Source organism: Stenella coeruleoalba (genome assembly GCF_951394435.1).
Source record: "Stenella coeruleoalba genome assembly, chromosome: 5".
Classification (NCBI taxonomy): domain Eukaryota; kingdom Metazoa; phylum Chordata; class Mammalia; order Artiodactyla; family Delphinidae; genus Stenella; species Stenella coeruleoalba.
The window spans coordinates 37926602-37942923 of record NC_137150.1 but is presented as its reverse complement, the minus strand read 5'-3'; the positions used below and the strand labels follow the sequence as shown (position 1 = coordinate 37942923).

Sequence of the window (16322 nt, the reverse complement as noted above, 5' to 3'; positions counted from 1 at the left end):
CTTTTCTCTAATCATTCAGCACCTCAGTGAGCATCAGTGAGCTATTTCTGCAGCTTGTCTGTGGGGTCTTACTCTGTCTAAGCCACTGTTAGCCCTTAGAGAGGTAACAAAGTTATTTCACAAATAGCCCCTGCCTTAAAGGAGGTAATTTTAATGACCCACAGAGTGTTTTATAAATTCTACTATACAAGATATTTGGAACTATTAATGTCATTCATGGAAAACCTCTTTCCTCCAACATAATAAAATTCAGAAAGATTTTTCTTGCTTCATAAAATGGAAGAGTCCCACTGATTTCTTTAAAATAACAAAACCATGAGTTTACACAGTCCATTTGAAATGTTCTTATTCTAATAATTTCAGTACAAACAGATCAGCATATATAAGTTTTCTAGAAAATTCCTGGCATGAATTTCATATGAAAGCATGCTTTGGAAAGCTAGATAAGAATATGGTAGATGACCATAAAAACTGCTTTTCATCCTCTGAATCCTTCAAAAGGATTTCTGATACAAAGTTGCCATAAACACCAATGTTTCTAAACTTCTGGCAGAATACACTGTAGAAGCAATTTCAAAGACCTGTGTCCATAGTAGTTACTCAATAAATATTTGTCAAATGAAAAATTAAAAAATTGAGCATGTACAGTTTTCAGTTTTGAATAAGAAGCAGTTAGCAGTTAACATTGTTCTGAAGGGTATATGTGATGAGCATCGAATGCAATGATTTTCATTCTTTTAGGAGAAAACCCAGCACTGAAATCGAATTTCTTGAGAAGCTGGAAGAAGCCAGCCTCACTGTTGATGAAAATGAAGATCATGAAAAGCTCCAGGTTAAAATACAGGCTTTTGAAGAGAAAATAAATGCTGAGGGCAACACCCCTGGCTCAATCAGAAGATATAGTTTGGACCAAATTTCTAAGGAGGAAAGAAAAGACATTAGATGTAATAGGTATAAATTTTGTTTGGCTGGTTTTTAGAATATGTGCTTCATGTTTGCTATTAGTTTTGTTGTCACTCTTTTATTAAGTGGTTTTTAAATATCTTTTACCTATAGCAAAATTCATCCACAGTGCTTTCGTTACCCAAAGAAGCTCGCTATATTAGAAGGAGAATTCAAATAAAAGTCACAAACCTATGGTTTATTTTTTAAAAACACTTCTTAAATATAAATATGCTGATATTGAGAATGACTGTCAAAAGCTTTTCTTGATTTCTGATGAAAAAGCAGAAGCAAAAGTAGGAAAAAGAATATAAATATGTAAGTTCACCATTTCCCAGCCAGTTTTGCCATGAAACTGATTTTTAAATCTTTGTTTTGGGAGGTAGCCTAGATCTACAAAGGTTTAGCTTATTACATAATGTGTATGTTTTATCAAATTCTGTTAATAGCACCAATTTTCAGTTTCACACTCTAGAGGAAGTAACTTTTGCCCCAGTGTTATTATTCTTTCTTTTCCTTGTCAGTAAACGGTAGCCCAGCTTCTTTACCTGCCTCAGCCTTCCCTTTGTTTGTATTGTAGGTCAAAGAGTTTGGCTTTGCACACCGCGCTAACGAATGACTTGAGTTCAGAGGATGGGGAAGTTGTAGAGAGTGGAGATACGCCAGCCAGCATCTCTCTTTCAGAAATAGACCCACTTGGCCAAGGACATGACAGGTCGCCCTTTAAGGGAGACACTGATGGATCACAACTGGTAAATTCTTCAGTTTCACACCCAAGTATTATACATATAGAATCTGAGAATTTGCCAGAAACAGTTAAAGAAAACTATCAGGAAGAAACTCCAGATACAACCTCAAGGCCTGTAGAATACCATGATAAGCTCTACTTGCACTTAAAGGAAAACCTCAGTAAAGTGAAAGCATATGCTGTGGAAATGGGAAAGAAGATTCCAGTCCCTGACCAGTGTACCATTGAAGGTAAGTGACCTGAACTCACCAAACTTAAGAAATTTCAGGTATCGCTAGAAAAAACAAAAAAATAAAACTCCAGTAATGTAAATCGCCATACCCTTCTGGATCTTTTGCAAAATAGATAATTTGAAAATACCCTTACATTATTTTAATTGCTTTTCTCCCCCAGTAAGTTTAATCATCTTTTTGATTCCATTTGAATCTACCTAAATCTACCAACTCTGATTTTTTCAAACCTCAAAATATATTGTTTCTGGTTTCCCATCCATAGTGTTCAGGAAAATTCTGGAAAGGGATATGTGGCCCCCAAAATAGACTCTGGGGTAGGTGTCCAACCAGAGGCATTTCAATCCACATAATCATGCAAGAAAGCTATGGGCAGCGTCGAGCTCCAAGAGATTTTCCTTCTATTCATTCAGCAAGCACTTATGAAGCAGCTACCGTATGCCAGGCACTGTGCCAAAGGTTCAGTTATGAACCAAACAGACGCACTCCCTGATCTCTTGGAGGTTAGACTATCGAAAGAAAAGATCGAAGCCATAGTCAGGAGGTGATGTAAGGTCAGGAGCCAGTGAGAGTGTGAGCTAGTCAGAAAACAACAGACAAAGTAAGAAAAGAATGTCAGGGCCGGAACTTCCCTGAGGTGCCCCATTTAAGGAGATGCCAAGAAAGCTCAGTAAAATTTTAAGTAAAGTCAGAATTAGTAACAACATCTTGCCAAGCCATAATGAGCTGAGGCAAAAGGAGGTAAGTAGTAATATTGAGCATGTCTTTATTTACAGTTTTGATATTTTGTTTATCATGGACTTTTTGTATTAATTTTGATTTTTAAAAATATTATTTATCTTGACTACTAAATTTTCTGGTGCTCCTTTAAATTCTGTGCCCTAGTCCTGGCCCCGGGAAAGATGATGGGTTGGAGACACAGATACTAAAATGGCAGAGTGTCCAGGGCAGGCTTACCCTTCTGGTAGTGGGTTGAGCAAGTATGGATGGCTGCAGGCACTCTTGGGCTAATTAGATCTTTCCTACAGTCACTCTTAAGCAGCAGCCATGTTCTTCCCTTGAGATTTAGATTAAGGTCCTTGCCCACTCCTAGGACATAACATCTTTTCACAGGTTTCAGCTCTCATAGAAAAAGCCAGGCAGCTTCTCTTCTAGAAAGAAACACAGCTGAAGGATGGGGAATCCAATTTATATTTACCCACCCACTGACCATCATCCCCTTTCATGTTTAGGTACTAGGAGGGTTTTTTCATACTCTACTTTCTATTCCCTTCTCCCACTCCATATCAGAGGAAGGTAGATTCTCATGCTACCAAAGGAAAAGGGCGGTTCAAGCATTTTGTAATGACAAATATTACTGTTTAGCATGTTTGTATAGAATCTGACATTTTCTCTTTTAAAAAAACTGAAGTATAGTAGATTTACAATGTTGCGTTAGTTTCAGGTGTACAGCAAAGTGATTCAGTTATACATATATATATGTGTGTGTGTGTGTATATACATATATTCTTTTTCAGAGTCTTTTCCCTTATAGGTTATTACAAAATATTGGGTATAGCTCCCTGTACTATACAGTAGGTCCTTGTTGGTTTATCCATTTTATATATATGTATTAGTGTGTATATGTTAATCCCAAACTCCTAATTTATCCCTCCCTCCCCCTTTCCCCTTTGGTAACCATAAGTTTGTTTTCTATGTCTGTGGGTCTATTTCTGTTTTGTATATAAGTTCATTTTGTATCTTTTTTTTAGATTCCACATATAAGCGATACCATATGATATTTGTCTTTCTCTGTCTGGCTTACTTCACTTAGTGTGGTGATCTCTAGGGAATCTGACATTTTCAAAAGTGTTTACATTAATTTATTGATTAGCCTTCTTAAAACTCTTTTTTGAAATGGTAACAATAAAAGTGATATTGCTCATATTCAGTATAAGTTTTGGATAATTAAGTACACCAGGACTTGAGAATGGCTAAAATCAATAAGACTGAATTAACACACTCTTAACAATTGCATGCTTCACTAATTATCTATGTATTTAACACACATGTTGGAGAATTCAATATAAGAAAGGTTAAGTGAACTTCCCAGTTTGACAGAGGACGTCTGTAGCAAATATAAAGTTAGATACCTTTTCATCTACTGGAATAGTTTTTTTATTTATTTTTTTAAGTTTAGCTTAAATCATTAAAGATGTACTATACAGTGAGGTTTAATCTTGTGAAAATGTGAAAGAAGTCTGGCAGAGTTACTTCAAGCATCTAGTTGTCAAAGTGATATTTCTTATGGCCTTGAATTCTTTTGGGAGTTTGAGAGTTAACTAGGGGACTTGGGTTTTTTTCACAAAATATTGAATGAATCCATCATCTTTACTTAAAAAAAAAAAAAAAGTTTTTTCTTTTCATGTTTTCTACCAAGCATGGCCTAGAACTGAGAATGTATTTTTTTAAGTTGACATTTTGGATTCATTCATGCTTTTGTAATTTCCTGGAAGTTCCTGGGAAATGCCTTGCACTGAGATATGAGTGAGGGATTGAAGATTTATATGACTCACTGTAAATACATCCACGGAGAAGGGACTGGTACTGACTGCAGGGGACACATTGTTATTATTTCAGATTGTGTAAACCACTCAGCAAAACTCCAGCAGTCATCTGGCTGACACAGTTTTGCTTATTGTCATGAGATCACTCAGCTCAACAATATTGTGTTTCTTTCCTTAAAAATTTAATGAAGAAAGATTTAGGCTTAGGATTTGTGTTCTGTTTAATGTATTGTTGGTATAAAAGAGGGATATTTAGTCTTTCTTGCTAAATTATGCAAAGTAATCAAGAAACATAGAGGAGAACCATAAAAACCACTTCCACACTATTAAAAAGACAAATAAGCCAGCAGGAAATAAGAACAACAACAAAGAATTAAGAATAATTTTAGACTGTGCTAAAAGCACATGACAAAACAATCCTTTAAAGAAGTTCTTTTTGTATTGGTTTGAATCATATGAAAAAAACTGATGTTCAACTTCCTTATTTTGACTGACAAAAACATCACTTTCATATGGTTCAACATAATACTTCAGTAATAAAATATGTTGAAAGAACAGGAGCCTCATAGTCACTGTACAGCAGAATTCAGTATGTGGTGAATCAAGTCACAAATAGCATTCTTGTCCTCAGTCAGCCATCTTATTACTGCATGATATTGATCACAGTGGGAACAGGCAATGGGCAATAATAGATCAGCACAAATCTATCATCATATTTGGAAAAATTGTCAAACCCCAGGTCTTATTGAAGCTGGGTCAGCAGTTCATTTTGGGTATGAAAGCCTGTTATTCCCTAGTCAGTTATTCTCTCCTGGGCTCCATTGACCTCTGGCATAGGAGCAGGTTTGCCAGCCACTGAAAGTTAATGTATTCATGTGCAGAGTGATAGTCTAATACCTGCCTGATTATGTTTACATAAAAGACCAGAGGAATTTTGTTCATCTGCCAAGGGGTATTTTAAAAATCTGAACCACTGGTATTCATTTATGTGTACAAAAATGATTTAGAGGTTAAAAACAAAGCACGTGATATTGAAATAAATCCTTGAAAATCTGGCCCATCACTGGAGTTCTATAAAGGAAGATATAAAATCTTACAAGAACCCATCAATGCTGCCTTGGTTCGCTTTGAAGTATTTCCTGATTGGGTGAAAATACATCCCATCTGTAGAGCACATCAGCAAAGCTGACTTGCAGAAAGCTAATTTTAAAGCTGGTAATGTGGTCCTTTCTCTAATAGACCCACATGAGTTGATTTTTCTTGACTCGAACAGATATGAGAATTACAAAAATAAAATACAGCTCATTGTAAATATCAAGAAGCAGGTGCTGTTTTCATAATTAATGATAAATAAGGCTTCCTTATTGAAATTTTGCATGTAGTCAAGTCCAGCCTCATATTGGGATGACCGAGGAGACAAAGCCCGCACCAGTCTTTTACCTCTTTCTCCTCAGTTGGTCCAATCTGGAGGATAATGGTAACACTGATCCACTTAATGGTTCTGGGGGAGGTTTCTTTCTTTCTTGTTTAGAATAGATTGGTTTAATCCTAGGATTAGAATCATTTACCCATGGGAAGAGTTGTAAGATATGCAGGTAGAAAAAAATCCTAAAGTTTTTCCACACAATTTGAGAGGGAAAACAAAATAGGAAGATGTCACAAATTCTCTGGAACCTCATTTCACCAATGTGGTCCACTGAACTCGTTTGGAGAACACTTGTTAGGGAAAAAATTTTCTAGAGAATTTTTCTTGGTGCTTTGGAATTTATCTTGGGTGACCTACTCACCAGTTCCCATTTCTCCAGAGTGGATTTGAATCAAAAGAAGACAGGTAGGATTGTGGCAGGGTTCTCCCCTTCACTTTCTCCTGCCACACACATCCTGCTTTCTGTAATCTACATTGGCCCATGAGAAACACCCAAATAATATGAAAAGACCCCTTCTGAACTCCTCTATCAAGTTAACATCAAGTCACTGCCCTTGTTCATCCCCAGCCAAGAGTAGCTGTAAGGCCTAGACAGATACCATGTCACTGGTAAGGATGTTATGCGCTTAAATCCACAACCTAAGTTGTTCTGCTAGAGGGCATCAGATAACTTTATTTCTCATTAGTTATATTTTCACAAGCTCTTATTAAAAAATAAAAAGTTTGATTTCCTTTGCACATTCAAATAAATGACTAAAGAAAAATGCCCTAACTGTGCTGTTGGACAAAGAAGTGTGCTGCTTATTTGCATGCTTGCATTTGGTTTACCTGGTATTATCCATGGATGAGATGTTTATTCATCCAGCTAGGAAACAGTGCAAAGTGAGATTAATAAGCACGTTTTGTATGGAAATTGGGAGAAATTATCTGTCAGTAAATGAAATGAGTCAACTAAACTCTTGAAATAGTTAGTTCCTCTAATATAGTGTCCACCTTGGGTAGGTGTCTAATGGATTTAAAGGGACTGTGCTAATAAATAAACAGAAGCAAAAGTAAGTACATAAACTGAGCAAAAAATGCATAGGAGTGCCTTGCAGTATATCTCGCCCTAAAAGTAGCCACATTAAAAGAAGAAGAAAGAGGAGGAAGAAAAGGAGGAGATAGCTAGGAGCAGAAGTAGTCCGCTGTGACATATTTCATATTCTTAAATATATTCTTCTAAATGTATTATTTGTAAAATAGAAGGCTATATGGCATTATACTTTTATGTCTGTAGTGAGTATTTTTATCTTTTTTTTAGGGAAGCTCATACTCAGAGATTATTATCAGTCTTCTGTTATTGTTGTTTGGGGACTGTCTTTACTCCAAAACATACAGTGGTGGACAAAATGGTCCTGAGCCACTGATGGTCCCCAGCAGAAGGGTACATTCCAATCCAATTTGCCACAAACCAAATTTCAGGAAAGTGAATGTTATTTTTTTTTTATTTACTTTCATTATGAAACTGGCAGTATGTGCCCTGTAGGGAAACAAAATGGTCCCTAGATATCATCAAATCTCATTTAAAAACTGAGCAAATCTATATTTCTGAGCTCTGTTGTTGAAGAGCTGGTAGCCAGGAAACTGGAAAGAGATTATATGGCTGGGTAAAGGGTTTTGATATGACAGAGGAAATGGGTGGGTGGAAAAAAGATGGTTTCCTCTTGTTTGCTCCACATTAACCATCAAACTTTAGATGATGGAGGATTTTTAAATGTTTTTTCCAAAAACGTAGGCAATCACGCAGTTGGCAATCAGGAATTCAGGTGTTTGATAATTTGGTGGCATTTATTTGTGTTACAGTCCATTGCCATAGAGGTGCATATTTACAAAGAGCAGATGAGTCTGTCTAAAGCAGGCAGAGCCTCATGTCACATATTGGCAGACCCACTTGGGGTCAGTGAAAAAGAGCTAATTAAAGCACACCAAGTCCCTGGGTTTCCTCTGTCAACATTTTTGACCTGTCCACATTAGAGACCAGTGAGAAATTATAAAAGGCAATTTTTTCTTTTCATAATAAATGATTCAGTGGACTTTTAAAAATAGTTTATGGAAAATACTCATTTTTAGATGAAATATTCACATCAATTATCAATTATGCCATCATTAAAATAAGCCACAAATTCAGGAGACATAATGCCATTGCAGAAACTCCGATTCTGTTTCTCATATCAAAACCCCTAATTTCCAAGTAGCCTTTTCAGATTGGCTTTTTTTCACCTAGTAATATGCATTTAAGCTTCCTGCATGTCCTTTTTTGTGGCTTGATCGCTCATTTCTTTTTAGTACTGAATAATATTCCATTGTTTGGATGTATCTACCATTGTAGTATCATATAGACTAGTTTTACTGCCCTAAAAATCCTCTGTGCTCTTCCTATTAATCCTATTAATTCACCCATTAATTCTACAAATATTTCTGAGTGCCTGCCACATGCCAGCATCATTCTAGGAACTGGGAAACATCAGTGAACGAAACAGGCAAATATCCTTGCCTTCACAGAGACTGTTCTAGTAGGAAAAGACATACAATAAATAATAGACATGATAAATAAATAAAGTATGGAGGACGTTAGAAAGTGATAAGTGCCATGAAAAAAGTAGAAATAGAGCTGGCTAAGAAGAAACAGGACAAAGAAAAGGATTTACATTGTGTGTGTGTGTGTGTGTGTGTGTGTGTGTGTAGTTCTAGAAGGACACCCGTCAAACTATCACCACTGGTTTTCTCTGAAGAATCAGATTGGAGATGGGAGTGCAGAAAAAGAGAGGGAAAGAGAAACTTGCACATTTTAAAGTATACATTTCTTCAAGGTTTGGAATTTTGTAACAGTTTTATAACAACAATTTTGTAACTCCCTTCAGTAATAAAAAGACATGCTGATAACTTGGACCCAGGTGATAACTCCAGACTCCTCAGAGTCCTGTCTGCCCAGAGTCTATAGAATTGAGTTGAGGTCCTAACTCTGCTGTTGGGCAGCTCCAATTCCTCCAACAGATTACTTGATCTCCTGTGACACCAGTTCCTCACATTTATCCCAAGAGTATATTACAAGGTCATGAGATTTCAACCTGTGCTCCCTGAAGACCATTGGGGCCCCTTCAAAGGGCCTCGGACACCCCATCTTTCTTTCTCTGCCCTGCAGACAGAGCACCTCTCATGTACCTGGTGTTACACGTTGGTCTTCCTGATAGGTGTTTAAACCAAGAATTCCACAGCTTAAAGAAACTTGAAAAGCACTGAGCTGCATCATTTTTAAGGTCCTTTTTTAAGGTGCCTTATGTTCTAAATTAATTCTAAGTGTCTTATGTCAGAGCTGGCAAAATGTAAAACATTCGTTATTTGACAACTTTTTGTTTGTTTATTGAAGTATAATTGATTTACAATGTTGTGTTAGTTTCAGGTGTACAGCAAAGTGATTCAGTTTTATATATAAACTATATATATATAGTTTTTCAGATTCTTTTCCATATAAGTTATTACAAGGTATTGAATATAGTTCCCTGTGCTATACAGTAGGTCCTTGTTATTTATCTATTTTATATACAGTTGTGTGTATCTGTTAATCCAAAACTCCTATTCCCTCCCCCCACTTTCCCCTTGGTAACCGTAAGTTTGTTTTCTGTCTATGAGTCTATTTCTGTTTTGTGAATAAGTTCATTTGTATCATTTTTTTTTAAGATTCCACATATAAGTGATATCATATGATATTTGTCTTTTGGCCACATTTTTAATCATCCTCAACTTTATTGCTAATTTTATATTTCTAATGTAAAGTTAAACACTTTTCTTTTATGTTAATTTTCTGTGCTTTGTCCAGATATCTGTATCTGTCAATTTATAATAGTTTGTTGGGAGAAAATAAGCCAGATTGTTAAATACTTTTTTTTTACCTTTTTTTTTTTATTGATATGTAGTTGATTGTTCAATACTTTTGAGGCCTGTCTCACTATCTGCCCAGATTTATCAGTATCTATCAAATAGCCAATGACCAATCATGATCAGTAAATTAGTGCATTGTGCCTGTCCTAGCTGGTCTATTTCTATTCAAATTGTTTGGTTTACCTTACTTAACAGAAACCAATCTTATTTCAAATTGTGTAGAAAGGAGCCTACCAAAATATATAATAAAATAAAAAGACATAATTTGCTCAGTTTAAGGGGAACAAAACAAACATATAGAAATAAATCCAGTAGTTGAGTTATTTTTCAGAACTGTATCCCTGGAAATTTTCACAGTTTCTAAATGTGGTTTGCAAATTTATTTCTGAGCATTCTAGCAGCCATAGTAAGGAGGGAAATAAAACTAGTTTAAAAAAATCTGGAGTGTCCATAAGTAAAAGTATGATAATTGCTCATGGGGGAAAAAAAGAAAGCTGTTTGTTTATTTGGTTGATAAGGCTGTGCCCAGTGAATCTAGATCATCAAAAAAGGTATTTACATTATGCAACAAACAGTTAACCACTAAACACAACAGTAGAGTAGTGGTTCTCAACTGGAGGCAATCTTATGGCCAGATTGGGGACTTTTGGTTGGGGAGGTGAGGTAGGTGCTACTGTCATCTAGTGGGTAGAGGCCAGGGATGCTGCTAAATATCCTTCAGTGAATGGACAGCGTCCCCCGACCCCCTCACCACTAAAACAAAGAATTTTTCAGCCCCAAATGTCAGTAATGGCTCAGAAACTCTGCAACAGAGCCTTGTTTCTCAAAATGTGGTCCGTGGACCAACAACATTAACATCACCTGGGGACTTAGAAATTCAGATTCTCAGGCCCATCTTAGACCTACTGTATCAGCATCTACAATTTAACAAGATCCCTCAGGTGATTCGTATGCACATTAAAGTTTAAGAAGCAGTACTGCTGCAGGAATGAGAAATTCCATAGTGTCCTAGTAGTAGAGAATATAATTTTCTTCCTTACAGTAACTTTGTGATTTAATTAATTGACTCTTCATTTAATGCTTACCTCTTAACTGAGGAGATGAGTTTTCATCGCAAGGACACTCAAGGATATGGGGTTCAGTCATTTGGACTGTTTATGGCACTGAATTTGTGGCTCCAGTTCTTTGATTCTTCTCACAGGATATGAGTTTTAAAAAGGAAGAATAAGCTTGGAAGCCCGGAAGCTCTACTCCTTGGTATATGTTTGAATTTGTACTATGTGACCTTCTGACTTTTTATGAACATGGCATTTAGTTCCTCATAGAAGGTAATTTTAATAACTGCAGAATACCATGTGTATCAAATATATCTTCAATGATGCTTAGTCAAGTTGTGTAAATGAGTTAGAAGCATTTGGATTACATTTCCCTTAAAATATGCATAGAACTAAAATTAAGCAAAAATATGCTGGAGGCAATGTATGCTTTCCAAATTGCAAAACCTTGAAAAATGGGTTGAGACAAGTATCTGTACGTGAATACACCTACCATTGATATTTACAGGTTAATCCACTTGGCCTTCATTCCTTTTATTTTTTTTTACATTAATTTATTTATTTTTGGCTGTGTTGGGTCTTCATTGCTGCACGCCGGCTTTCTCTAGTTGCAGCGAGCGGGGGCTACTCTACGTTGCAGTGCACAGGTGTCTCATTGCGGTGGCTTCTCCTGTTGCAGAGCATGGGCTCTAGGTGCATGAGCTTCACTAGTTATGGCATGTGGGCTCAGTAGTTGTGGCTCGCAGGCTCTAGAGCGCAGGCTCAGTAGCTGTGGCACAGGGGCTTAGTTTCTCTGAGGTATGTGGGATCTTCCCAGACCAGGGATTGAACCCGTGTACCCTGCATTGGCAGATGGATTCTTAACCACTGCGCCACCAGGGAAGTCCCATCATTCCTTTTAATTGGAACTGATGTCATTGTACTTTGGACCATCTTTTCTCTACTAAATCTATATCATTTTTTCTAAGCTTTTCTGAAAAGAACCTTGAAAATATTTAAATAAAGCTATCTTTTCCAGTAAAGTAGACAGTTGAGACTATTCCTGTATCCCCTATCATGTCTTTCTACTGAATTTTTATTTTACAGTAACACCACTTCATAAATACAATTATACCCTGGGGGTTTATGTTTGTTTGATTGATTGTTTTTTTTAACAAAGCCTTTGCACTCTTAAAAATAATGGAATCTATAGTAAAAGAATCAAGACAAGCATAGGCATCCTTTATATTCTTACAACATTGATATTGTACGACCTCTCCATAATTCCAATGTCAAATGTACATTGAACACTTAAGGTGTTTGTTAACGCTTCCAGAAATTTTGTCATGGTTAACTTTGCATTGCCTGGATTATTGTGGATTTTTAATTTATGTGTGACAGCAAGAAGAATTATTCTGTCTTCTTAAAGTAATTTAGTATGTATATAAATTTAAGGGTTTACTTGAGAATTTAAAGCACTAAAACATGAAGCAATTTCCGAAGCAAAGAATAAACTGATAGCATATTGCCATCCTTGGTTTGTTAAAGTGTTACCTGTGAATACCTTTCATGTAAATTATAGTGCCTTAATGGGTAAGGGTACCTATTTAAGTCCAACTGAGAAACTGGTTTTTCAAACTCTTGGGGCTTAAGAAATTCCCAAATGCTTTTTAGTCAAGCATTGTTATTGTTAACTTTCAAACTCATGCACATTTTAAGGAAATGTAATCCATGTGTTTCAAATTCATTTTCACTTAATCCATCAAGATATGGTTTGGTAAACTCTTCTGATCCATATGAAGTATTTTACTGATAATAAAAATCTCATCAAGAAATGACTTTTGCTGATAGTTAAGAAATCTACCCTGATTGCTGAAATGTTGACCCTGTTGACTTTTGAAGACAAAGATCTTTTTCTGGTTTTGGTCACACTCTTTTTCTTCCATCTCAGTTACTGTTTAAAAAAAAAAAACAAAAAACATAAACAAAAAAAAAACATGATGACACGGAATCATAGAATCAGCTGGTTGTGGGCAAGGTTTGTACAGGGAGATAGGGACTGGTCATTCTACTCAAGGTGGACTTGGAACCATCCCTGTGATAAATTAATGATTAGGTACAATAAATCAGTTGAAGTGTCTGAGAAGAATTCCCCTTCTTTTTTCCAATCCAAAGCCTATACCACCATCACCACCTTCTTGGGGGGAGCCTCAAATAATTTCTCTTAGCAAATCATTTATTTGTGTTCTCACTCTTTGTCCCTTTCCCCCAAACAGAAGGGGCTGACATTGTCCAGACAGATGAGTGTCTGGAGACACAAGAACTTAAAGAGTGGTGTGGCAGTGGGCTGTCCCCAGCGAATGTCTTCAGTATCCAAAGAGCAAGCGGAGCCCTCAACTGCCTTTACACCTGCCCACCCCGTGCAGGGCCCAGTGCTTCACAGCACCAGCCCGGGAGGACCGGCAAGGTTGACATCTTTGGTGGGCAGCTGACCAGGGAAAGAAATCCATTGCAGCAATGTGTCCAGCTAGAGTCAGTCCTTGCAGCCAGCTTAGGCCTTCTCAAGTCACAGATCACTGCCTTCATCAGATGAATGACCTTCCAAAAATGCTTCTTTGTGCCCTGAAAGGGGGATTCCTGGAGCCTTTCTCTACCCTTGCATGAAGTTCCCAGCTGGGTAAACAGAAGCCTGGGTCACCAGCTATGGTCTTCTCAGCCCATGGGGGCCTTGACCAGGTCCAGGGTGGGACAGCAGTACCACTTGGAGGCTGAAGAGATTCCTTGGGCCCTAGAGTAGGACTCAGGGTGCCTTTTTTTAGGTTTCCAATACCTTGGCTTTTAGGGCACTGGTTTCAATAACCATTATCTAACATCCCCCACTCTCACACACCTTGTGAGAGGGTGTCAGGGTTTGGAGTCCCAGAAATGGAGCTGGAGTGGGGCATCACTCCAGCCCCAGCAACTGAGATGAGAAGCAGGCAGCACAGGGGTCTGAGTCTATATCTTGTTACAGCCCAGCAGGCTCTGGACCCTCTCTACCTCAGTGCCCAGCACAGTGCCAGGCACAAAGCAGGTGCTCAACACACATGGCTGAATGAATGAGTGAATGAATGAATGAACAGACAAATGAACCAACAAATGAAGAGCAGGAGCAGGCCCGCCCAGAACCTGACCTAGTAGATGCCGTGTGTACGACTAATGTGCAACTGAATCTCTTTTCGCCAAGTGGGCTTTCACAGTGCATGTGACTTTTCGCTTACGGTTAGGTTGATAGCCGATATTTCATTAGGAAAAGTTTATTGTGTTGTTATGCAACATAAGAGGTTGAAAACCCACAGAGACTGCCACAAATAAAGAAATTAGATCTCAAACTCAGCATTAAAAAAAGAGGCAAAATGGTTAATCATTTGCTGGCAATATGTACATGGTATTTTTCAAAACATTTGATAGATTGAAGAAAGTACTGAATTAGTGAAAACTGATCATTGTTAGTTCTATGCAGATAAATGAGCTTCTTTATAGTTACTCATACAGTTAGAGGGGAAAGTGCAGGAGTGAGGCTGTGGGGTAGAGCTGTTAGAAGCATGGGCTCAGGCAGCCAGAGTTGGGGCCAGGAGTCTCTCTTCCACAATAATGGCCAATTCATTGCATATTTGAGAATTAAGTGAGATATGCATCTAAAAAGCATTACTCCTAAAAGCTTTTAGTATTTTTAACTCGAATTCAATCAGTATTCATGTTGCAGGCTCCAGCTATCATGGACATTAATTACATGTGGATTTTCATCTGTAGGAGAAAAGGGGTGAGGTGGGTGAGGGCGCAGTGTAACTCCCCACAGTGCCCCACCGCCCGTATATAGGAAAGGCATGGGCTGAGCAGTGGACAAGGTGAAGACTTCTCCCCAGAACAGTTCCACAGCCGGTGTCACCTGCAGGGAAAATGATCTTATTCTTCAAACTAAAAATGAGACATGTGAGCTGGAAAAAGCTGCCTATTTATTTATATCCAATGGATGTTTTTCAGACACAATTCTTAGTTTCTGAGTATTTTGTACCTCTGAGACTATGATTGCCTGAAATTATTTTATGTATAAAACAAACTTAACTCATCACTTATCCTTCAGAAGGCTAGCCCACTGTGATAATTGTGTGACAGCTGGTAGATTAATTGAATTTATCAACCAATAGCACAACTCAATTCTAATCCATTTCCTAGTGGAAAAAATTCCTAGAGAAGTTAATTTTTTTTACAGTTATAAAAGCATAATGTTCACTGTAAAAATTTGCAAAATAGAGAAAGGAGTAAAGAAAATCATCCTTAATCTTATCATTTTACCACTGTTAGAAATTTTATGTATTTCTTTCCAGGACTATATTGGAAAATATTTTGACCTTTTCGGTAAGGGCTATTTTTCAAAGATGATTCGCTTTTTAATCAGACAGTGAACATTTGGGTTTGAAAATTGTGGACTAATTTAAAAGTACAATTTAACAATTTAAGCCAGCAATGTGTAATTATAACTACCTTTTGCTACAAAATTTAAGCAGGATAATCTTCTAAATGGAATATTTTTGTTGAAGCACCGGGAACAACAGACCTGCTAGTCAACTAACATGAATTTAGTATGTGAAGAATTGTCAGATTTCCCTCTATGAATAACATTTATCTCACAGCTATATCGGATACAAGATATTGAATTTAGATCAGTACCTTTTTTTAAAAGGATATTTTTTTGCCATACCTTAGTAAAATATATTTCTTTCCTGGCTGCGGCATTCCCTTTGAGGCTAAGATTAAATGTAATAATTTAAAAAACGTTAACATTCTTCAAACAAGTTTGAAACATAGAAAAATATTTACATCAAGCCTAGCAATATTAATCATTGTTACCAGCTTCATTCTAGACTGGAGGTTGGCAAACTTTCTATAAAAGGCCAGGTAGTAAATATTTTTGGACGGAGGCAGTCGATGAGGTCTCTGCTGCAACTACTCAACTCTGTCACTGTGGTGTAAAAGCATCCATAGGTAATATATACATGGAGGGGCATGACTGAGTTCCAATAAAACTTTATTTGTACAAGCAGTGAGTCAGACTTGACCAACAGCTGTAGTTTATCAAGCCTTGTTCTAGACAGTCAATTTTTACTGGCTGTCACATTCACCTAGAGTTTAGATGCAGCTTAAGGGTTTCTGACCCTTCCCGCATCCCTTATACACACAAGACTTCCAGTAAGCATGGTTGGTTGAACACATGTTTATCTCCACTACCACTGAAATGCCACATAAATCACAATAAAGGAATTAAAAGGTATAAACTTAGGAGAATGGAGAAGACAGCAGACAAAGGATGTCAACAAAAGGTTTGGCCAAGTAAAGGAGATGCAAACTTGGCAGTAAACAGTGCCTGGGTAATAGCATTTGTGGTCCAAGGGAGGTGCCACATGAGAGGGATCTTGTACAGTTCTGCTGAGCTCTCGT

At 37.3% G+C, this 16322-nt stretch overlaps 1 protein-coding gene across 18 annotated transcripts in view; it reads left to right on the top strand.

Moving 5' to 3' along the window:
* VEPH1 (ventricular zone expressed PH domain containing 1) overlaps window positions 1–16322 on the top strand; it is a 713106-nt gene that overhangs the window by 604453 nt on the left and 92331 nt on the right. For 16 of the 18 annotated variants that reach the window (XM_079923356.1, XM_079923366.1, XM_079923362.1 and 13 more), the window contains 2 exons: window positions 742–951; window positions 1523–1920. In XM_079923356.1, coding sequence (XP_079779482.1) covers window positions 742–951; window positions 1523–1920 — 608 coding nt within the window. Of the gene's footprint in view, window positions 1–741; window positions 952–1522; window positions 1921–16322 lie in introns of those variants that run through there. The other 2 variants (XR_013828597.1, XM_079923360.1) reach the window with 2 other exon arrangements.